The following is a 23,943-nucleotide window of genomic DNA, read 5'->3' as shown; positions in this document are numbered from 1 at the left end:
AAACAAATTTATAAGAACCATAAATTAAGAATGAATATCGCAAATCATATGATTTTAAAATAAAACCTTTATTTCTGAAAGAATTAAAAATAGTTACATTTCTTATCTTTATATGAATATTTACAAGCTTCATATATTGAACATGCTTTTGCATTATAAACATAATCAATTATAATACAAAAGAGAAATATACAATACAAATAAAATTATGCTTCAAATGTTAAAGTTATTTGATTAAAAGTTCAACACAATCCTAATGCTTTTTAGCAAACATTTTTAAGTAAAAAAAAATTTAAAAAATAACAAATAAAGATGGAAAAAAAATTTCTTACATAAAATATTTCTAAAAACTGGTTAAAACACTTTCATTGTCTTAAGGAAGAAAGTGGTAATTTTGAAGTTCTAAAAGCCATGCAGTTATAGAATGAAACTGAAAATTTAAACACATTTTTAAAAAAATTCTTTATTTTGTGGATAAATCAAATAATTAAAAAAAAAAGAGAGTTTCTAAGAATCCTTTTATTCAAAAAATTAAAACAAACAATCCCATTAATCAAAAAATTTAAACAAACAATACAATAATAGAAAATAATATAAGCATTGCTAATAACATTGAAAACTTTCTTCAGTTGAAAATAAGAGGTTTAAAGATATATTATGAATACAAAACAAGATATTAGTAAGGTATGAGTATTGATAATTTATCGTTTTGTGCAACGTTGCCCTTCTGGGCAAAGGTTGACATTCATGCATTTATCACATTTTGGTTTTGCAGGCTTGCAAATGGTCTGACCAAATCCAACCAGATCTAAACTCACATCTTTCCATAAATCTCTGTAAAAAAAATTATTCATAAATAAGTAAATATTTTTTAGAAATAAAAACACACTAAATTGTAAGCATAAAAAAGTGATGGAAACAACAAATAAGTGAATGGTGAATGGAAATGGGGGGGAAAGCAAGAAAAGATGCAACAATAATTTGGAATTAATTAAAAATTATTAAAATGTATAGAAGTTAAAATGGCAATCTCAATCATCTAAAAAAAATTTTTATTTTTATCATTTTTTATTTAAAAAAGCTATATAAATTGATGATTTAAACCTCATATTTTATGATTTTCTTCTAGAAATAAAATATTTCATGAATTTAAACTTTTTTTGTGGGAGAGGCGGGAGAGCAAAGAAATATCTTTAAAAATCAAAATCTACTTCCTACAAAAAAAAATTAAATCTGGAAAGAAAAAAAAAAACTTTTTTAGGATGAGGAAATAGAAATTAGGAAATTAGTTGCAATTATGAATACACATATGTAGGATCAAGAATTTAAAACATATCTGAACTTTCAAACACAGCAAACTAAACAATTGACAAAATTAGATAACACAATATTCAATTTAATTTTCGCTAGAAAAATTTACTTATCAACTGTTTCAATCTTATTGTGAAGTTATTTTTTTATATTTTGAGTAAGTAAATAAAAAAAACTTATGCTTCATTAGATAATAATCTACATAATAAATAATGTCATGTAATAATACAATATAATAATGTCAGGTATCAAAATGTAATCCAGTAAATGATATAAAAAGTATTTATGATTTATCCAATTCTTTTCATTCATTAAATTTGTGGATAATAAACTTGCATTTGAATCACACAAAATGTTCATAATATTTTATAAAACATCAATTACATAGTTTGATTAGCTTTTAGCCTTCTTAAAATAACACTAGTTTGTCATTTAAAAAAGGATAAATAAAAAAAGACATAAAAAGCTGTAAGCATAAATTGTTTCAAAAGTTTTAGTTTAGATCTAACACGAATATCTGATATTTGAATATCTGATATTCATGTTAGATGACATGAAATCAGATATTCAAACTGATTAGCTGACATAAATATCTGATAGTCTCCCGGGTGAGCTTTAACCGTCATCTTGAATTTACTGCAACAAAAAAAAAAAAAAAAAAAAAAAAAAAAAAAAAAAAACAGTTCAAAAGGAAGAAAACTTGCTTTCTAGACAAGTAAAGTATGTGTTTTTAAGCTGAATCACACAAAACTAAATCTATTAGATTAGTAGTTTAGATGTTATGAGAGGTTTTTATAAGCAATAAGTGGAAAAAGTAAACTTTTTGACTTATTCATAATTAAGTAAAATTATTATCCTCATTAAATAAAATAGTGCTTCCTATGTTTTTTTTTGTTTTTTTTGCATTGAATCAAGTTAAATAACAACAAAAAGTTTACAAGACTAATGCAGTAAAACCACCATTAACAATGGCCTCTAAAGAACTGCAACTTCTGAAGAACAACCATATGTACATACCCTCCAACTTATGAGGATTTTGAAAATAATTCTTTCTAGTGGTAGCGAACCAAAGTAGAAATTTTTAAAGCAAATGGATCTCTCATAAAACTTTATCAGAACTTAAGAATCTAGCCATATGGCCTACACTTTTATAAGTAATAGTGGACAAGTTACGCTAAAATTAATTTATTTTAAATATTAAGACATTAATTTTGCTACCGTCTGAAAAGAAGATTTCTGAAACTACGGAAATTCCGTAGCAGTTGGAGGGTATGTATGTATATGGTATCAAATGTCTTCTATAGGTTTTACATTATGGGAACGTCTAAGCAGTGAATTCTAAACAACGGCTACTCATTGCTAGCATGAATTTTGTATCAGGATGTATCTCAGTAAAATTTTTCATCTCTTGGATGCAATAATTTTAAGTGATTAGCACAAAGCATATTTTTGCCCATCATCATATATTTGCAACACTTTAGTGAGCCCTGACCTAAGTTAATTTAAGCCTGGCAGCCATCGGAAATGGAGTCAAGCTTCAGATATCCATAAAGGACTTTATCCACAACTTTTAAAACAATTTTCATCTTTTCATATCTTTATTCAATTACATAGTTCATCAATAAAACATAGTTCTTTTTGCTTATAATAGTAAATAAAAATGCTTCATAGGAAACTTGCCAGTTTTTCTTTTTCTTTTTACTTTTAGAGCTTAAAACATTCTTTCCAAAGGAGCAAAGATCTTTGTTCAAGCATATCTCACAAGAGGGCCCAATAGGTTTGCACACTGTCTGCCCAAAGCCAACTAAAGTCAAATTTATGGGTCGCCAGTCATTCCTACCACATAAATACCTATTATTATCCTCCACTTGCTTATAAAAATGATTAAGCACACAAATCTAGAGTTAAAAAAAATAACTATAACGTAATCATATATTTTTATATAAAATAAAAATATACGATTAATATACAACTTCTATATTTATCGTAGGTTGGACAAAATGAGGGGCCAATGAAGGTTAAATAATTAAAAGAAATTGCGAAATTTTAAAGTTATTTATTTACACTATTAGAAGTGGTATGTAGAAATTAAAAAACTTCATTATGATACATAAATTTTAAAGATATGCAAAAATAGAAACTTTTTCAATGAATTCAATGCAATCAATTACATTTAGAAATATATAATTAAGAACAAATAATTAAAAAACAAAAAATACTATTGAAAAATAATTACTATCATCAAACTTTGTACTTAGATTCTTAAGACTACAAATGTTTGATATTTAAAAGAAAGAAAAAAAAATTAAGAAGACCAATTAAGAAGAATGTTGCTTAGACCCTTCCCCACTCAGCTCTTTAATTCCTTCTGATAGACATAACAATGAATGAAGTTAAAAGAGATGCCAACTTGCTCCGGACAGGGGATAAATATTTTCGAGTGGTAGTCTTTTAATGTATGATACTTGGTTTAATAAATTCGATTTATAAGGTTTTTACATACCACTACCTAATAAATAAAAGGTTTAAGTTAAACGCTTCTTTGCTGCAGTTCAGCCGTGTTGAGCCTCTTAAAAGTCGGTAAAGTTAACCAAAAATCCGCACATTTTAGTTCTTGGTTCTCTACCGCCTTTTAAAATATTCTGTCTTGTCTGGAGCAGTTGGCATCTCTGAGTCAAATCTCAATCCATCCTTTCCACACATTTTATTTTAAGATATATATTACCTTCCTTTAACGCGGAAGGGACAAAGATATCTCTTTTATATAATTTATTTCTGACGCTTTAATTACAAGCAAAAAACATTTTTGGTATTTTTTAGATATTAGAAACAGTCTAATAGTTACTAAAAAAAATCAGGTAGTTCATAAGAATTTTATTTATACTAAAATATAAAACGCAAAAAAAAGTAGTTAAATTTTTTTTTTTTCATTCATATTCAAAAACTTATCAACATTTGATTTTTTTAAATTAAAGAAATTTCAGTGATGAATAACTGTTTCTCTTAGATCCAAATAACTTCAAATAAGTGTGAATTTTAAAAATTATTGTTTGGAAGTGAGCCATGTTTGAAACATGGCTCACTTCCAAACAATAATTTTGCCTTTACACTGGTGCCTTTAAGGCAGAAAGAGACACCAGTGTTTCATGCTGTATTTCCTAACCACAAATTATTAAAATGCTAAAGATAATATTTTTCAGTTATTTTGACCTAAATTAATACAAAATAATGATAAAAGTAAGGAAAATAAGTTTAATAAAAATTTTGCGTAGGAGGGTTAATAGTCCTGTCACAAATGATAGTCTTATAATGTTTAAAATACCTCACTGATTTGAAATTAGCAAATCACCAATCAAACATTCAGAAGTAGGACTGGGCTATAAATCGATGTATTGATACATATCGATTTAACGCATATATCGGCAAGACGATACAGCGACTTTCATTCAAGGCGATGCATCAGAAATCAGATTCAAGCCGTCGAGTAAAGACAACGAGCACAAGACGATATAGTGATATAAGACACGCAAGGATATAAGATAACGATATAGCGATATAAGACTCTTCTCTTACGCTCCGATGTCGACTCGCGCTGTGGAAGACAATGTTCATTTCGTTATGTTGAAATGGCCTTGATTGGTGAGCTGTAGAATTAGAATCAGAGTTATGAGAACGCATATCGTTATATCGCATGTTCCTTTTCGCACCTCCAAGCTTTTTTTTTCCTTGTCGCAACTTTTCTTGTAGATTATTTTCAGTGGGACTAACTTCGTGATCGCCGATGTTACCTTGTTCTGAAGGCAATCTATTATTGAAAAGAATATATAAAGAAGAGTTTCTTCATTAATTAGATAAGTTTTTTTTTAAAAAAACTTCTTTTTATTTTTAAATGTGAAAATTATTGGCAGTCTAATTTAGGAGCCCATAAAGAATTGAATTTGTTAGGTTATTTTTTTACTTTCTTTTAATTTATTAAAAAGTTTTTGGATGAAACTTCTAATAATTTAATGAGTTTTTATTACTGATTTTAAATTTACAAATCTTGTTGTTTTTATTTTTAGAAATAAAGTTAAAACAAAATCTATTTTTGTCATTTGCATTTGGACATAAGTCAATCAACTTTGTTTATACAAAAAGATTTGAAAGGTTTTCGTATTTTATTCATTTTTTTAAATCATTTAGCACTTCGTTTTATTAGAGAGAATAATAATTTTTTTTAAAAAATATTCTTTTCATATTATTTGTTAATTAGCTAAATATATTATCGAATAACACAATTTTTTATTTTTAAGAAATTAAATCTTACTTTGTTTTTCGTTCATAATTCGGTCATTATTTAATTTAATTTAATTATTTATCTGAAATGATAAGGTCCCGCAGTGGACTGATCATTAAGACACGGTTCCCTGCAGATCACCGAAGTCAGGCATCACTGGCTGCGGTCAGTGTGCGGGTGAGTGACCACTTGGATCAGTCTGCGTAGGGATCGAGGGTGTGCGGTATTGGTCCTCGTTAAACTGTTCTACCGTAAAGTGCTCGACTTCGCGTGCAGGTCGTCGAGCTACCGAAGCAGGGGTGCCATCCCATCTGCAGAGGATCAAAATTGTGATGGCATGTCTTCAGATCATCCTCAGGGATGTTTCCCAGACCATCGCCAATAGTCCATTGTGCAGCTCTAGTGTGACGTATATGAACTATAATAGAACTATAATAACTGAAATGATGATAATAAAAAATAGTGTTTTAAAAGCGTTTTTTTTTACCTAAAATTTATTTAGCACTTTGTTTTAAACATACAAATAATTTTTAACGTTTCATTTAGAAATTGAACATTACGATCGAACTTAATAATTATATAATTATTTATGCATAATAGTACAAGAAAATATTAATTTGTAAAAAACGCTTTAAAAAAGTTTTTAACACTTTGTTTTACGCGTATTATGAATTTCTAAACAAACATTTCAATAAATATTTTAAGTAAGATTTGTACATTGTAGTCAATTTATTTAATATCTTTCTTAAGCAAAACATATATATCTTCAAATTTATAAATTGATTTAAATCAATCTGAGTATGAAGTCTGAAATCTGACTTTCTGTGCCTTACAAGTAAATGAAATTCAAAAATACTATATCGCGATACATCGCCATATCGCGATGCAAAGCTGACGATGCATCACGATATATAATTTCGAATATCGCCCAGTCCTATTCAGAAGCCTTACTGACATTTGAAAATAAAACTAAGCTAATTTAAAAAATTAATTTATTTCGTTTTGGAAATAAAAAAAAAAACAGTAATTTTTTATCCTAAAGATGAAGAAACTGAAGTTTTTTCAATCTGTAGAAAACAGGGTGGCCACTCTCCAGATAAAACCAAATTCCTTGATATTTCCAGAGAAAATTTGAAAAGAAAAATGTTCCAGATTTATATGATTTAAATTAGAGCTATTTTAAAATTTTTCATATATTTATACAAAAAAGAAACTTATATACTCATATACATCATAAAATGTACCACTATTTCATATTTTAATAGTTGAAGTTTATGAAAGTTATGAATTAGTTGAAGTTTTATCGCTATAAAAATAAATTTTCAAAAAATTATCATTATCTATTAAAACTCAAGGTAAATATGAATTGTTTTTCAAGAATAAAATGTTTAACTTTTTAATAATTTATCCAATTTTAATACAAGATATCTTTGTTAAATAGAAAGTCAAAATAATTCATTTGATTTATAGTTAGTATTTATTAAAATAGCAATGATAATAAAGTATTGAATGATAATACCATTAGATAAATTTTTATAAGTTAACAATTTTAATGTGTTAGAATAAATAGAAACACACTAGCAGTAAATTTATATGTGATCATAGGTACAAAACTGTACACTGCTTATATTTTAAAAAATTCCAAAGGAATCTACACATGTCGGTTCAACAAAAAGTTGTAGTACTTGAAGTACAAACTGATATTGATGAAAAGGGTAAAATAGAAGCAAAACCATTGCAAGCATTTAGCATTGACCTAAGAGCTTTTGAAACAATGAGGAAACATTTTAAGTTCACAAATTAATTTTATAGAAAAATCTTACAAATTAATACTTCCAAATATTTCAAATAAATAAATGTGTTTTTTTTTAAATCTTTCTTTTGCATTGTAAATACAGTGGAAAGTCACAAATTCGGAATGGCCAGTACTTAAGCAAGTCTGTAAATAAGATTTTCCCAGATAATAGGTCTTTAAAGTAAACAGACATCAAAACTTCCTTATTCAATAAAAAATAAAATGGACGAAAACTAACCTCATTTTCAATCAATTACCAATAAATCCACGCGTTTTGTGTGGTTGCGTTATTTTCATACGTTTTGTCACAGATTTCCACACGGTTTTTAAAATCTTAATATTTTAATATGCTATTATAACACACTTCAAATTTCGAATTACACATTTCAGTTTGTAATAATTTTTCAGTCTGCTCAATTAGCGACGATTCCACAGTAAATCTGTGTGGTTTTGCCTAACGTTTTTGGTAGTTTTTAAAAAAGATTTTCCCTTTGTTTTTAAAATCTTAATTTTCAATTTGATATTATTTCTTTCGGCAAATTTTGCATTGACGATTCACCTGCAATCCAACATGGATTTACAATTGCATTTTTATCAGTTACTGCTATTGATTTTCATAGTTGCTGCTAAAGCTTATTACTGCATTTATAATTTTGAATTGCACATTTGTAGAACTTTTTGATGCACTAAACTTGTGACGATTTTATTGTCTGCATGGTTTTATGGACCCCATTTCCTACAGTTTAGAATTTCCACATAGTTTTTAAAATTTCATTTTCATTTTTAATACAATATTATTGCGATACGCAGATTCTGAATCGCACATTTGAAGAATCACTTAATGACTCGCTTTAGTCATTATGAAATTGTCATTCCAAATTATGAAATTTTTGCACACTATTAAATTGAGCAAGTGGTTTTAGACAGTAATAATCCTTTAATGTGACCTGTTAATCGACGTGAGAAAAAAAATATGAGAGTTTTTCAATCTGTAGGAAAATGCCGATTTTCATTTCCATGATATCCATCTTCTTTTTCATATTGCAGCGACAATTGGATTTAAACTGAATGAAAACCAGAAGTCCAGGAAAAAATAATAAAATGGAAATCTGCAGAAAAGCAGATGACTCTTATCCTAGCATACTTTTTTCTTAATAACGTACAAGTGTCAAAAAAAAATTCGAAAAGGGAAGAGTTATATTTATTTTGATTGTTAAAAAGTGTCCCGAAAATAGACTCTCCCGGCAAACAGATGTCCGGATATAGGACTTCGTACTGTATTTTCACAGTAAGAGCATAATTTTTTATACTTATTGCAAATTTACCAGTTTCAAGTCCATTACATCCCAATTAGTACTTTAATTTTTTTTCAATTTCACATTTAATGTTGACTCACATTTGTTGTTTTGCCATATCTATTTACGCTTGCATATTATACTTATTGCAAATTTACCAGTTTCAAGTCCATTACATCCCAATTAGTACTTTAATTTTTTTTCAATTTCACATTTAATGTTGACTCACATTTGTTGTTTTGCCATATCTATTTACGCTTGCATATTATACTTATTGCAAATTTACCAGTTTCAAGTCCATTACATCCCAATTAGTACTTTAATTTTTTGTCAATTTCACATTTAATGTTGACTCACATTTGTTGTTTTGCCATATCTATTTACGCTTGCATTTAATGGTCCCGTGAGAAACAATCGACCGAGATTGTACTCAAAAATAAAAAATAAGTTACACAAAAAGGTTTCAATAAGTAGTAAATATTAAATCTACATACTTTGGAAGCCAACTTTCTAAAGCCTTTCTAGTCTGTTCAGGGTCTTTAGTAGGCTTTGGAACCCAGCCTAGCCTATTGGATATTCTGTGAACATGAGTGTCCACAGCTATTCCCACTGTATCATTCCAAGCCACACTCATAACAATATTGGCCATTTTTGGACCAACACCTGGTAACTTGATCAATTCTTTAAATGTCCTCGGGATATCTCCATTGTATTTGTCTTTCAATATTTGAGAAGTATTTTTTATGAATTTGATTTTAGACTGAAAATATATTTTAAAAATATAGTTTAAAGTTTTACTATGCAATTAAAATCTTGATAAAAATCATAGTCATGAGATATTCTCTGTTTCATCATTATAAATAATGTAATAATAATAATTTTTGTAAGTAATTTAGCACTCAAACTGACAAAATTTCAAAAGAGACAATAACACCATTTAGGAATGTCATATTTGTAGATATTAATATGCGATAATAATTTTATATGCAATAGTAATAATAAATTTTGTTTGTAATTTAGCACTTAAATTGACAAACTTTTAAAAAAAATGGTAATTACACCATTTAGGAATGTGCTATTTGAAAATTTTGAAAGCATATAACTCATTTAAAAAAAAAATACTTTTAATATTTTTTCCAAAACAAAATAAGTTTTGGAGTCATTTAAAACTAACTTACTCTCAATTCTTGTCACATTTATTAGATTAAAATTTTTAAAAAATTAAAAACTGAGTGTTACAGGCTTAATTCAAAATTTACCATCCAATACATACATAACTTTTAATTTTAAAACATTTTTTAAACATTTGAAGTTTCAAAAAATTGAAGAAAGTGTAAATAGCAAAAAAAAATTATAAAACGTCTATTAGTTTTACAAAAAATATTAAAACTGCTCTAATTTTTTACTAGCTTAATTTATAAGCTTATGAAGTCAGCAAATATAACATTCATAAATGGTGGAATTGCTCAAGGAGTAATTCAAGTTAAGAAATCGGAAAAAGAGTTCAGAAAATGTGTTGCGACTAAATCAAAAAGTTTAAATATATATACATATTAAATTATTATGTTACAGTGCAGTTAAATGATTACATTATACTACTTAATTAACAAAGCAATCTTCAATAAACAATCCACTCAATAAACAAAGCATCCATGCAAATATCACAAGGTAAAATAAAATAAAGAAAATGATCACCTTCCAAAAACCAGCAGGATAAATAAGTTCTCCAATTTTTTCATCCGGAGTGTTGAGAATGTTATCAACAGTCAATCCATGCTCAATGAGACGTTGGCTCGCTGCAAATGTAACTTCGTCTCGTGTCTGACTTGATAGCATCACAGATATTAATGTCTGATATCGAAACACCTGAAATGAAAACATTAGCAGTCACTCAGAAATGAAATAACTAAAAAGGAATACTAAAGGGGATATTTCGCATTATGATCTGTTACATCAACTACAATCGCGAGGTGACAAATAGATTTTAAGTTTGCAATTTTTTTTTTTTAAATAAAACACGTAGATGTTTGCTCGCGTGTGGCTACAAGTTATACCTTTTCAGTTGGTTGCTTTCTGTGATGTTTCTTCAGTTTCTTGCGGGCAGCTGCCCGGAAATTGCGAGGATTAAACGATTATTCTGCCACAGATCATGATATGGAAATCTCTCTTACTAAAGTATACAGATCCTAACAGATAATTTTAAAAATATATCATTTAAAGTCATTTAAATGAAGATTATCTCCATTAAAATTACGATTAAAAAACATGTGATTTACATACAATTAATCATTAGAAGGATGATTTAAGATCTTATAACTTTATGCACTCTAATTGAGCTTAATGGAGTATGAAGTGATGAAAGTTTATATTAATTTTTATTTAATACTTTACAAATAGTTTTAACAAAAAAGCTTATAACTTTCGGTGCATTGAAATTGGAATGTATTGCATTAAAAAATTATTAATTCAATTTTAAACAAAAATAAATAATAAATTATGTACAGCAGTTTACAACTTTGGTTTAGATTAATAAACTAAAAAGCAATTTTTTATAAGAAAAAAAAATTCAATTCAAATTATAAAACATTTGAATGAATTAACAAATAAAGTAACATAAGTTGTAGGGCAAAATATTACACGGCTAAAATAAAATATAATATAACTCAGTAAAAAGTAAGGACCAGTAATTTTAAAAGAAACTCAATAATGTAATTGTGTTTTATACAGTTTGACTTTTATACAGATTTATTCTTTTCCATAATTTTTTAAAAAAAATTAGAATCAAATTTAAACTACAAACATTTTTGCGTAGATTTGCACTAATTAAGCCACATATTTTTAAATTACCGGCAAATTTGCACATGCCCGTGTGAAACACGGGCAATCTTGTATCTCGAGTTATTTTATTTCTAATGCCGTCTGAGATCCACTCTAGTAAAAATGAATGGTCTGGATAATAGTTAAATTTATTTACCATAGATGACACCACTATGCAGCATTTTCTTACGTTATAAATGTGGTGTATTTTGATGATTAGCTATTTGATCTATTAATTTAATTCATTGATTATTAAATGATATATTGATTTAATTTGATTTTAATATTTCAAAACTGAAAATAAACCTGTAATCAAATTGCTTAATCTTTGTTTGTACAGTAGATAATCAAATTGTTTAATCCTTGATGTCATTTTTCTTTTAACTTTGATACCAACTCCCACTCCCTAGTCATTCCCACAAGTGAAATTAAAAAAAATAACTTACACTATACCTATATATTCATTTTCTGTCAACAACAAAAAAAAATATTTTTTTTTACCAGTTCTTCTGGAAAAAAAACTCATGCCTTAAGGGGTTAATGGTGGAGGTGTTAAGAATAATGTAGAAAATTCTAACACGTAACTGAACACATGTTCAGTTACTAGGATCTTGACTAGTACTGAAGGTTAAGCAACTTTTATGGCATTAAAGGTTTTAAATTATGTTTAATTACTTGAATTTGTATTAAATGTTTTAGATTTAGGCTTAGAACATAATATAGAATAAGTAACAACTTATTACTAATAAACATTACATAAAAACATAACAATGAACACAGAAAAATAAATTAACATTACTTCGGGCAGTACTCCTTCCTCAGGGCATTCTTCGCAACCTAAACTATCCACAGGAGCAACATACATTTTACGCATTTTTAAAATGTTATCTAATACTTGTCTCCAGTTTTCCGGTTTCCAGACTCCATCCTCAATATCAGAGACACTTTCTGGTTCCTTTTTAATGGCCTTCTCTGGTTTAACAGAACAACCCTCTTCTGTGGTGATGGCAACTCTTTTTCTAGTGGTGTTGCTTGCATAATCTGATTGAATTTCTGGTTTAATAAGTTTGGCCTTGTACTCTGATTGAACTTCTGATTTGATTAGCTTTTCTTTGTCTTCAAAATATTCTGATTTGATTGTTTCTTTCTTTACAACGGTTTTATCCTTTTGTTTCTTTATTTTTTCAGAAAGTGGTTTCTTTGTTGACTGAGTTTTAACAGTCGATTTCTTTGGGGTTTTTTTCTCAACTATAGTTTCAGTATCAGTTTTAGCAGGGATTCTGGATCTCAAGATCCTTCTGTTAGAGCCTTCCATCACAAAAGGAAAATTTTTCGAAGTCTTGAGCAATGAATTTTGACACAGTCTTTGGATGAACCTTTGCATCTAGTTCATATTACCTAGAAAATTATATCGATCAAATATTTAGTTATTTAAGTTAAATAATATAATACAAGGAATGTTATTTTAAGCATACAAATATTACTCAGACAACATGAACTCCAAAATTTTTAAAGATAACTTACATTAGTCATTTAAAGAAAGTAAGCAACTTCATATAAGTATTTTTTTTTTAAATTCAAAATATAAGATTAATAATTTGATTCATTAGGGTACTTTATTTATTAAACATCTCAGCATGAGTTCTAGCTATTTCCAAATTTTAAGCTGCTGGCTTTCTTGAATAAAAAAAAAAAAAAATTCTCAGATTGTCCAAACTTTGTTGCCTTGTCTGATGAATCTACGCTCACAGGTTTAACAACTGTGACACATAAATTTTAACATATATTGTTTAATATAATATTATGTATGAAAGGAGTTTTAAAATAATTTTATAAATTTAAAAGTAAAGTACTCCTACTACAGTAAATTGTTCGTTGTTGAGGATTATTAAGGTTAAGTTTTTAAACACCTTTGAGCGCTTGTGAAGACAATGTGATAAGCATTAAGCACCAGCTTCATTTACATGACAGACAAACTGAAACTTATCAATCTAAAGCAGGATTGGCTTCAAGCCAACACTGGAGAAAGAACCCTGGTCTTTTGTAATGACGGTTTAGTGCCTGAACAATCATGCTATTATGGCTCCTTTTTTTAAATTAGAAAAAATAAAAAACATTAAAATCTACAATGATTACACATTAACCATTCCCTAAGGATTCAGAAATCTTTATATATTTTTGAATTGGTCAAAAAAAAAAAGTGGGAAATGGTTTAGTCACTAAACGTTGGAAAAACAGCTGTTATTAGAATTAAATGTTTCAAATCAAAATCTTTTCATCTCATTAGTTAAAGAAAAAGAAAAATAGTCACATAAATCAGATTTTAAATTTTATGAATATTCATAATTTTTTGCTCTTAAACTTGATATTTTGCCTAAACTAAAAGCATCACCTGAGTGTGTAAGCACAACATATTTGTTGATTGCTTCAATAATTTAAACCTGTGAGTCCATAAAATCTACCTATCAACTGTAACCAAACACATTCAAAAGTTGTAGGACTTTCAACAGGGACATTTTAGAAGTGCATGCAAAGTACGCAAATACAGGAAAATAATGTAGAGGAAGCTCTGCCCTTCCAGTGTTTGGATTTTACTTAAAGTCATGTTCAAATTTACAAGTACAAAAATGGAAATTTCACATCCTGAACTCAATCTTTAACTTTTTGAAAATTGTATGTTAAAACCTAGATCCCCCATTCTAAAAGTGGATGTTAAAAGATTAAATTCTTACAAAAAAAAGAAGGAATTTATATTACCTTAAAGCTTCAGAAGATCTTGAAAATTTTTGATAGAAAGTAAACCTTTTTTCTTCTTTATACTAAGGTTAAAGAATAGCTTGAAACAAAGAGTAATGTTAAAGAATTTTTTTTACCTACCAACAAAATTAAAGACCTGATTGTTAAGATATTTATTCCTGCATTGGAGATTCAATCCCTGAAATTGTTGGGGGATCAAACACAAAACCAGCTAATGTGATATTACAATACTAGAATTTCAAATTTGAATAATCACTTGACATTTTTATTTTTGCAGATTTCATCATAAATCCATTAATTTTCAATCATTTTTTTGACAGCTATAACTACTAATTTCCATGTGGTTTTTTAAATCCTAATACATTTAATATGATATATCGCGAGTTACAAATCAGACAATTAATTTATAACTTTTTGACAAGCTTTATTTATGCCAATTTCAACATAAATCTAAATTATTTTTTCTTTTTTTTTTTTCCTTCTTTATTTAAAAGCATTTATCGCTGTGCTTTTCCTGTCCTGTGCAAAAAACATTTCCTGTTTAAAATAATTACTCTAATAATTTAAAATGCAAATATCTGAAGAATAATGCCAAATATTGAATCTTATTTTGTACTATAATGACTTTATTTTAATTTTTTGTTTCTGCTTAAACACTATAAATTTTCTTTAATTTAAATATTTAATTTGAATTTATATTACTCATTAAAATATCTTTTTTTTATATTTTCATTCTGTGAGTTTTTTATTTTTTTATTTATTAGAATTTATTTTAAAATAAACTTATGTATTACCATGATATTTAAAAAAAAAAAAAAAAAAAAACATTTCCTTTCCCTAATATATATGTATGTATATTTTTTTGATGTATAAATTTTTATATAAAGAGAAAAAAAATATTAGTTTTTTAAATGAATTTTAATTATCCTAATAATAAAAATAATCTAATGAAAATAAAATAATTCTAATAATTAGAAGAATTTAATTTTTTGTAAATACATTACCAATTGTAGTGCTTAGAACACCATAACAAAAACTACCATATTTGCCGTCAACATGTCTAAACACGAGTGCGGCACTTCGTTATTCAATCTGTACAAGTGGCTCTTCACTCAAAAAGATTATGCACCCCTAATGTACATTTTTAATTAAACCCCTAAAATACATTTTTGATATGCTTTCGACGGCTGTTGAGACATTTCAGTTATAGAAAATTTTAGTTCCAATATATTGGTACATTATACCTCTGCATTTACTTAATATACCTCAACAGTTTGGAATTTTAATGTTGAAATTCAGTACTTATTAAAATTAGTTTGGGAAATAATAAAATTTTCTGTTAGTTGAGTAGAGTTTTTTTCTCAATTATTTTTTAGTGGAATGCATGACGCCCTCATATTGACTATTAAAGGATCATATTTGGCTCTTTATTGTGCATTAAATTTGATAAAATTATTGAAATTACTATCACATACCTGATTTAAGTCTAGCGTCTTAAAAATATTTTTTTTTTTTTTCATTTTGAATGCAGTTTAAGTATGTCTCAATAAAAAAAAAATACTTTGAACTGTTATTTAGATATTTATTCAAGCTAAACAGAATTATATTTACATCTGAAAATTCAACATTAAGTCCAGTACTTTATAATGCTTGAAGAAAAAATTATAATATTAGATATATATAGATCTATAACATAATATAAGCTGTAGCTTAGGTGAAATTAATTTAACACAAGTTAATGGCATGATTTACTTAGGTGAAGTGAAATTACCTTCAACCTGAGAAGTTAAAATTAAGAACATTTTACAATATTAAAATTAATAAAAAATTTAACTTATTTAAAACATTTTTTGTCTATAATACAATTTAGGTGTAGGTGCAAAATTAGGTTCAAACTTAATAGGTGATACAACAGGTACCCAAGCTGGACTACCATTTGAAGAAGGAGTTTGTGGTACTAATGTCATATGTTTATCATCAAAATCAGAGCTAGAACAGGATTTTTGCTCTAAAAAATTATAATCAACGATACTTTTCATTGAATGAGATGAATTATCGTCCTCATTATCTTTCTCCGCCTCCTCTATGCTACTCAAACTGTTATTCTGAACACTAGGAAAAAGGTGCATTAAATCTTTAGGAGTTCTTGGACTTCGAGTTAAAATAGGATTTAATTCAAATTTTTTTTTGAAAATTTCAGGAGGACACTCTTCTTGGGTGAAAATTGGATTCAATTCAAAATTATCATCAGAAGATTTCAAAACGTCTTGCGAGGAATCATTATTACTAGAACTAGAAGGAGTCTTCTCATCTAAATGATATCGCATTTTAATGCTTAACAATTCCTTTCTTAGTATTCCTAGATTAGAAATTTCTTTAAAGATTTGTTTATTTGTGTTAGCAATAACTGGATACAATGTATCAGTCACAGTCAGAGCAGATACGTGAAAATCATTATCAAGTAAAACAGAACAATTTTCTTGAAGTAAACTGGATGTTGTTTGAGCCATTTTATTTATTTTAGAAATAAAAGTTTCTTGTTGGCGTGGGGGACTAGTGAAACATTTCATAGGAGAATTGTTTACTTCATTGCAAGGATTTGAACAGTTAGGTGAACTGTTCTCCAATGAATCGTCTTCCGAGAAACTAGAGGGCATGTAATGTTGAGATTGATTTGCAGACTTCAATATTCTGTGCAAATCTTGGTTGGTCCGTGCCTTCAAATTACTAGGAATTATTTTCTCTAATCGAGATATAGAATCAGAAATTTTACCTTTTGTTAAAAATCCAACCTGTTTTGTTAATCTTTCAGATCCTACATAATTTGAAGCACAATGGGTATGTTTCAAAGTAGCATGGTTAAAAGTTTGCCATTTTCTACTCTTTTTGACTTTTGTCTTTGCTTCTTCGTGCGTTCTTTTTTTAGTAAAATGCGTCTTCTTACCTGAATGACTGTGATGTCTTGAAGCCCTTGGAATATTTTTAGCATCAGAAAATAATGGGCTAACAGTTTTGCGATAATTTTTTCTATAAAGAAGAGAAGAAAAATAAAGATATTTAAGAAAATAGAAGGAAATGTACTAGTTGAAAAAAATTATTAAGATGTTTTAAAGAAAAGACAGTTTTTAAAAGATGTTTTAAAGTAAAGAAAAGACTCCCTAAGCGTTTTTAGAAGGGCGACCCGCCTTTTTGCCCGTGGATTCCAATTAATGCATCCTCTTGGCCCTTTTTGTAAAAATAAGTCACTATCCCAATAAAAACACTGGCTTTTTATTCATGTTTCATTTTGAAAAAGATTAATTAACAGTTTAAATAATAATTACACCCAGGTAAAATTAATGTTTATAGGCTATGATTGTTATTACAAATATTCACTTCGTTAGGATTATTCTTAACTGGTTAAATGTTTACTTTTTTCAGGAGAGGATATTAATAAATTTCTAAGTGATTTTAAAATTCAGTTTAAATTATAGAAAGAAGCCTCTTACCTCTTTTTATGATAATGAGAGAGAATATATAGAATATATATATTATAAAGAATAAACATATTTGGAGAGAAGAGAATTTATTTCTCTCTTATTTCGATAATGAGAGAGAAATAATTTTAAACATACATAGAAAATAGTATTTGAAGGTATTTAAAATTGGTTGAGGATAAAATTCAGTTATTACATAAAATTAAACATTTTGATAAATTTTTACGGTGTTAAGTAAGCGCCCTTATAAAACTCAAAGTTGCATTTTCTGAGAGAGGGCAAACTACCCTTTTTTATTCCTAGAGAGAACTCTGGAAAAGACAAAGCAAAAATATTTTTTTAATAAATAAAATAAATAATTTTAAAAAAAATAGTTTGCCAACTAAGCTTTTAATTACACGGAAACTTAAGAGACATTGTTTAGAGACAGTCCAAAAAATAATATATCACTTTGTGTGATTTTTTTTTAGATAAATATCAACTTACATTTAATATTTTAGTTAACAAATCCACATAATTTTCGGTAAAAATATCTAAAGAATTCTGTAACTTAAAAGTGCACACATTAGCATGATGAGAAAAAGCATGAGAAAAGCTTAATGAAAAAGAACATGAAAAAAAAGAGGGCGCTGGTTCAGTTATTAAAATAAGTAATTTTATATCTTGGCTTTTGATCTTGAGTCTTGAATCTTGTATGGAAAAAAATATATTTCGTGGGTTAGGCAACTGAAAGATTTCAGAAAATCTTCTCTTTTTTTTTTCTTCCTTATTTAAAGATGCTTTAATACTTTAAGATGATACACCTAAAGATTTAAGAGCAAGAAAAATATCTACGCTTATATATAACTTTTGCACAGCTCCTTACATATACAGAGCACTCCCGATTATCCGGGTTAATCGCAGGGACAGGGAGCACGGAGAATCGAAAAACACGGATAATCCGAAAACTCTTTTAATTAGAGAAAAAATCAATATCAGTACAAAAAATATAAAAATTACTGACATTTGCATGCTGTATAACATCAAACTAGGAATTTTCCTTTTAAAAAATTGTGTAATGCGTCTTCGTCATATGTTTTACACATGTTTTACGAATCGCAGTAATGTCACCGTAATCAAATCCTCCCATATAATCTAATAAAATTTCCACAGAGCAGCAAATAGAAATGGTATTTCCCTCATTTACTACATCTTCTGCATCAGTCACTATCATCACTATTTGATTTAACAACATAACGATGTCTTCATCTGTCAAATACTGGAAGTCAGGCTCACATGCATCACTTTGAAACCAATCTTCAAAATTTTCTTCGTCAAGAATTTCGAAACCTCAGATTTCTTTTGATTGTTCGAGAATATTGTTATCATATTTTTCTTGAACATCTGAAGAAGATTGCTCATCAAGCGATATTATCTTTCTCCAAGATCGTGATAAAGTAGACGATTTTACCTTTGACCATGCTGCTGATATTCGATATACTTCAATCCACTAACGAATATTGCTTCCAAAAATTTAGTAGTGTTATAACTTCATGAATAATATTTTTTTTTTAATCTTTAAAATGTTTCTCTTTATATTTTTCGTGTGACTCCGGAATGGGCACGGATAATCCGCAAACCGGATAATCCACGCACGGATAATGGAGAGTGTACTGTATGTATAAAAACTTAAAAAATTGTTTTTTTTAAATGCTACATTTTTCAAGTCAGCTAGACTGAATTAGCTTTGTCCGTTCACAACTTGTATAAGAAAATGTTTTTTTTTTGTTTTGTTTTTAAAAAAAACCTGTATACTAAAAAAAAAACTGTATACTAAACTGTATTGATTTCATTATTTTGCATTCCTGAATAAAATTGCAAGGAAATAAAAACACTTTCTCAAAATTATCATATCCTCAATGCAAAAAAGTTTTTTAAATTATTTAAAAATAATTTGATTAACGCACTTTAAATTTATTATATGGAAATTATGAATGAAACAAAATAAAATGCATAGTTCACTAAATATAACTGAATAATAATAAACATTTTATCACAAATACCTTTGTTTAGATTCTTGCATTCTCTTCCAACTGAAATACTTGTTAAATATAGTACTTCAAAAGCTAAATCTTCCTTTCAGAGCAAGCAACAAACCTAAATATCAAATAATAATATAAATAACAATATTTAAAAGTTAGTTTTCTAAAAAAATTACATAACAATAAAATTTAAAGTACACAAGAAAAAAAAATACATTTGGAACTCAAACTTTTAAGTTGCATATTCAAAACCACTATGCAAGTAAATAAAAAAACTAAAAAGAATACTTTAATAATTCGAAAATATGAACTGTGAAGTTATCAAATAGCAGGACTTTTGACAATTTTATCCAGTATTAACCATACTTTTATCCCTCATGTCAAAAACCAAAATTTTGGCGTAAGGATAATTATTAGCTATTATAAATATGAAGTCTTTATAAATAAACATACATTATCAGGGGTCTGTCTAGTTTTTTTTTAGAGGTACCTACTTTGTGAAAATTTAGACATAATTTGTGAAAATTATATTAAAAAATCTACAAAAAAATATGGATTTATTGTTACTTAAAGGATACAGAAAGAAAATTTTAAGAAAAAGTATTTTGTGAAACACTGTTTTTCCTAAAGTTGAATTTGTGGAGGTACTGCTAAACGTTAGTAAATTTTGCCTGAACAGACCCCTGATTATAGTAGAATAAAACTCTTTTTGCTTTGACAAATACCATCAAAAACCCGAATTTTGATGTAGAAAATGTTAAATAATTATGAATAAAATTGCAATTTATCCAATCTGTTAATGTGTTAAATTATTGAGAATGAAAATACAAAACAATCAACTCAGTAAAAAAAAAACTCAACAATCATCTTATTCACTAAAGGAAAAATCAATTTCAATTTACTCTCATTTTAACTCCTCCTTTCCCAAAAGTATCCAAAATAAAAAATAAAAAAAAAAGAGGGAGAGTTTTGAAGCCTTTAGAACCTACTTAAAGTTCACTTTTCAGTTTTGAAAGAATAAGATCGAAATTCAAAACTATTCTTTTGATTGATGTTAACCTGCATAGACCATAATGTAGACATACTAAAAGCATTATAACATAATAAAATAACATGTAACTCAGACATTTATTTTAATAACTGTACTAAATACTAATAATAATTTAATTATATCCTTAAATTGATAGATTGAAAAAGTTATTAACTCATTTAAACAAACAGCTACATTTTAAAAAATTATAATTAGTTCACTAATAATGGAAATATAAGCAGGAGTGCAGAAAATTTTAAGAGCATGATACTCTCTCAGAACAAAATCTCTTTTTGAATCTATATTTCACCAAAAATTTTAGCTAACTTTTTTAAAAATATTTTTGGAAAATAAAATTTATATAAGAAAAAAATTCATTTGATTTCATACAATTCTTGAATAAACGAGCTTAAGAGTTATAATAGAATTAAAATAGGTACAGTGATACTTTGAGATACGAATTTAATTCATTCCATAACCTTGCTCGTATGTCAATTTGCTCATATCTCAAAGCAATTTTCCCCATTGAAATTAATTGAAATGCCATTAATCCGTTCCAGCCTCAAAATTACTAACCCAGTTTTTTTTGTTATGCGTTTTTGAATAAGAAAAATTTGTTGATAAAAGACAAATATTGTAAGAAAACATAATAAAAGAGAATGTAAAGCAAAAAAAAACTGTTTTTATAAAGTGTACATACATATTTGTATTTTGGTCACTTAAATACAACTTACACACAACTTAAATACTACTGTATGCTTAATTTTAGTCACTGATTTTCTCTTCACTGGTCTATGCTTTTTTAGCTGGATTTTAAAAAAAACTGTCCAAGGAGGTTTGTTTCTTCCTCCTTTTCAGAATGTAGCAGAAATGTGTTAGGCAAGTGTCATTAAATAGCTCCGTTTACGACAACTTGCAACTTTTTCGGTGTGCTTCTTTTCCACAAATTGTAAAATTCTCTCCCACATTCCTAAGAACTCTTTTATCTCACTTGTAGAGATAAACTCCTTCACCTCTGGGTCTTCCTCGAAACCAATTTCTTGCAGAACCCCAGAATGCTGCTGCGACTTGTAATTCCTCGGTCGTCAGTTCCTGAGAGTGCTTCTCGACGAGCTCAATCATGTCTCTCTCACCCATCACCAAGTCCATGGATTTTCCCAGAGCCACAATCTCCTCAACTGGCACTTCGGGTTTGAATCCTTCGAAGCTACAGGCTCAGGCTACAGCACAATTTTCGGCTCAGGCCACATTTCTTCCATGCAGTAGTCAAGGTCCTCGTTGTAACACTCAGTCAGGCCTGATCAATAATTCTGGGGCATATCACGATGTTAAAGTGGTCCTTTCAGTACTCTCGAGGGGTGTGGTTTGTGTTCTCTGTCACCTCAAAGCAGCGCCGGAACAGGTGCTTAGAGTACAGCTTTTTAAAATTATAAATCACCTGCTGATCCATAGGCTGCAGGATAGGAATGGTGTTAGGTGGTAGATAGAGAAACTTTATAAACTTGAATTCTATTCTTTGAGGATGTCACGTTCGAGGTTCGGTGAGTGAGCGGGAGCATTGTCGAGGACGAGAAGGGTTTGCATGGCCGTTCCTGGTATCTCAACTGTCGCTCGCATCTCAAAACAAAACTTCGCTCGCCAGACAGCTCGTATCTTAAATAACTCGGATGTTAGGGCACTCGTATCTCGAGGTAGCACTGTATATTGAAATAGTAATAATTTATAAAAATTAAATTTAAGATCCCACTTATAAACTTACGGAACTCAAACAAATAAATATACAAGTTGATATATTTTTTAACAAGAAGAAGTTTTGAAAAAGCAATAAATATTTTAACAAAAAATTTTGTAAGAACTTTCTTAGACCAAAAATTTCTCCAGGTCTGTCTGAATTTCCTCCAAAGCCTGGTTCACGTGGTTAGACAGATTCTATTTCCTTGAATATTATTAATAACAACAAATTTTGAGAATCAATAAATAAAAAAAATTTATATGTTAAGATCAGACAATTATTGGCAAACACTTTAATTTTTCTTAATCTAAAAAAGCTGCCTAAATTGTAACTAAAAAGATTTAATATCAATATTTGAATTGATAATAATTAACAATTCATAGTTATTACCTGTAATATAAACCAAATAGTTATAATAAGGGTCTTAGAGTATTAAGAGTATCTTTAGAAAAACCTATTGATAGTTTCAATATTTTCGGCTACATTTTTTATCTGTAATTTATAATATAAATCATAATTATAGTAGTATATAATGCAAGTATTATGCGTGATTTAGTATCTAATAAAATGTCTCCAATATCAAAAATGAAATCTGCCCCAGGTTTTTACCAATTACTGTTATGATAAAATATCAACCAGTTTGTAATTTACTAACAGAACAGTAAGAAATCTTCACATTTTCCATTATGCAATAACTATATTTTTGTACTTATATAGAGAGAATGTTACTAGAAGCAGAATAAATTATATAATAAATATACAACAACTATAATCCAAACAATCTACATGAACCATACCAAACTCAAATAAAAAATACAAATTAATCATGGAAATGCTAACTTTTTTCTTTCTTTGTCTTAATACTTCGAACAAATTTCGAGTTTCAATGAAATTTAAATAGGTAACTGTAGGCACTTTCTCAAAGAGTAAATAACCCTTTAGTGTTGTAATCAAATCAAAAAAAGCACTTAGGTTATCTGCCTCAATTTGAAATGATTTTGAATTCCATATAAGTATTCAGAAATTCTGTAAAACTGTATTTAAATAAAATTACATAAAATAAAAGCAATTGAAGAATTAGAGCAATATTTAGGAGCCACGTTTAATATAATATCAAAAAAAGCAATCACCACTCATTTAATTACCATCATTTTGGAAGATTGAGATTTCGAAGTTCGAACCAAAACCATGGACAAATTCTGTAAAAGTTGTATTTTGAAATAGTGACTGCCAAATTCTGTTTAGTAAAACATTAATAAATAGATTTCAATAATAAAATAAAAAGAATGCATGAATGAATTGGTTATAAATAATCACTACTAATCAGAAGAATATTTATTCATTTTTTTAAGTAAAAATTAATACTTTTTAAAAATATACTTCAGCAGTTGTAGCGCTACCTAGTGAGCATTCTTCAAACATACTAATGTTAT

General features: G+C 27.8%; 1 protein-coding gene across 9 annotated transcripts; it reads right to left on the bottom strand.

Annotated features, from left to right (window-relative positions):
* Positions 1-49: 49 nt before the first annotated feature.
* Nthl1 (Nth-like DNA glycosylase 1) lies at positions 50-23,907 on the bottom strand. Of its 9 annotated transcripts, none has more exons than XM_071182014.2 (8): positions 23,656-23,794; positions 19,770-19,863; positions 17,196-17,278; positions 12,294-12,892; positions 10,373-10,543; positions 9,172-9,437; positions 2,992-3,147; positions 50-834 (listed from the first exon to the last, which is right to left on the bottom strand). In XM_071182014.2, coding segments are annotated over exons 4-8 (1,179 nt in total). In that variant the 5' UTR covers positions 12,879-12,892; positions 17,196-17,278; positions 19,770-19,863; positions 23,656-23,794; the 3' UTR covers positions 50-833. The 9 variants fall into 9 exon arrangements, with proteins under 9 accessions (XP_071038115.1, XP_071038117.1, XP_071038116.1 ...); XM_071182016.2 differs by having other exon boundaries at positions 23,641-23,761; XM_071182015.2 differs by lacking the exon at positions 23,656-23,794 and adding an exon at positions 23,351-23,488.
* Positions 23,908-23,943: the final 36 nt, after the last annotated feature.

Source organism: Parasteatoda tepidariorum, chromosome 4, assembly GCF_982258835.1.
Source record: "Parasteatoda tepidariorum strain Cologne lab strain chromosome 4, Ptep-v5.0, whole genome shotgun sequence".
Lineage (NCBI taxonomy): Eukaryota > Metazoa > Arthropoda > Arachnida > Araneae > Theridiidae > Parasteatoda > Parasteatoda tepidariorum.
The sequence above is the reverse complement of the archived record's forward strand: the minus strand, read 5'-3'. Positions and strand labels throughout refer to the sequence as shown.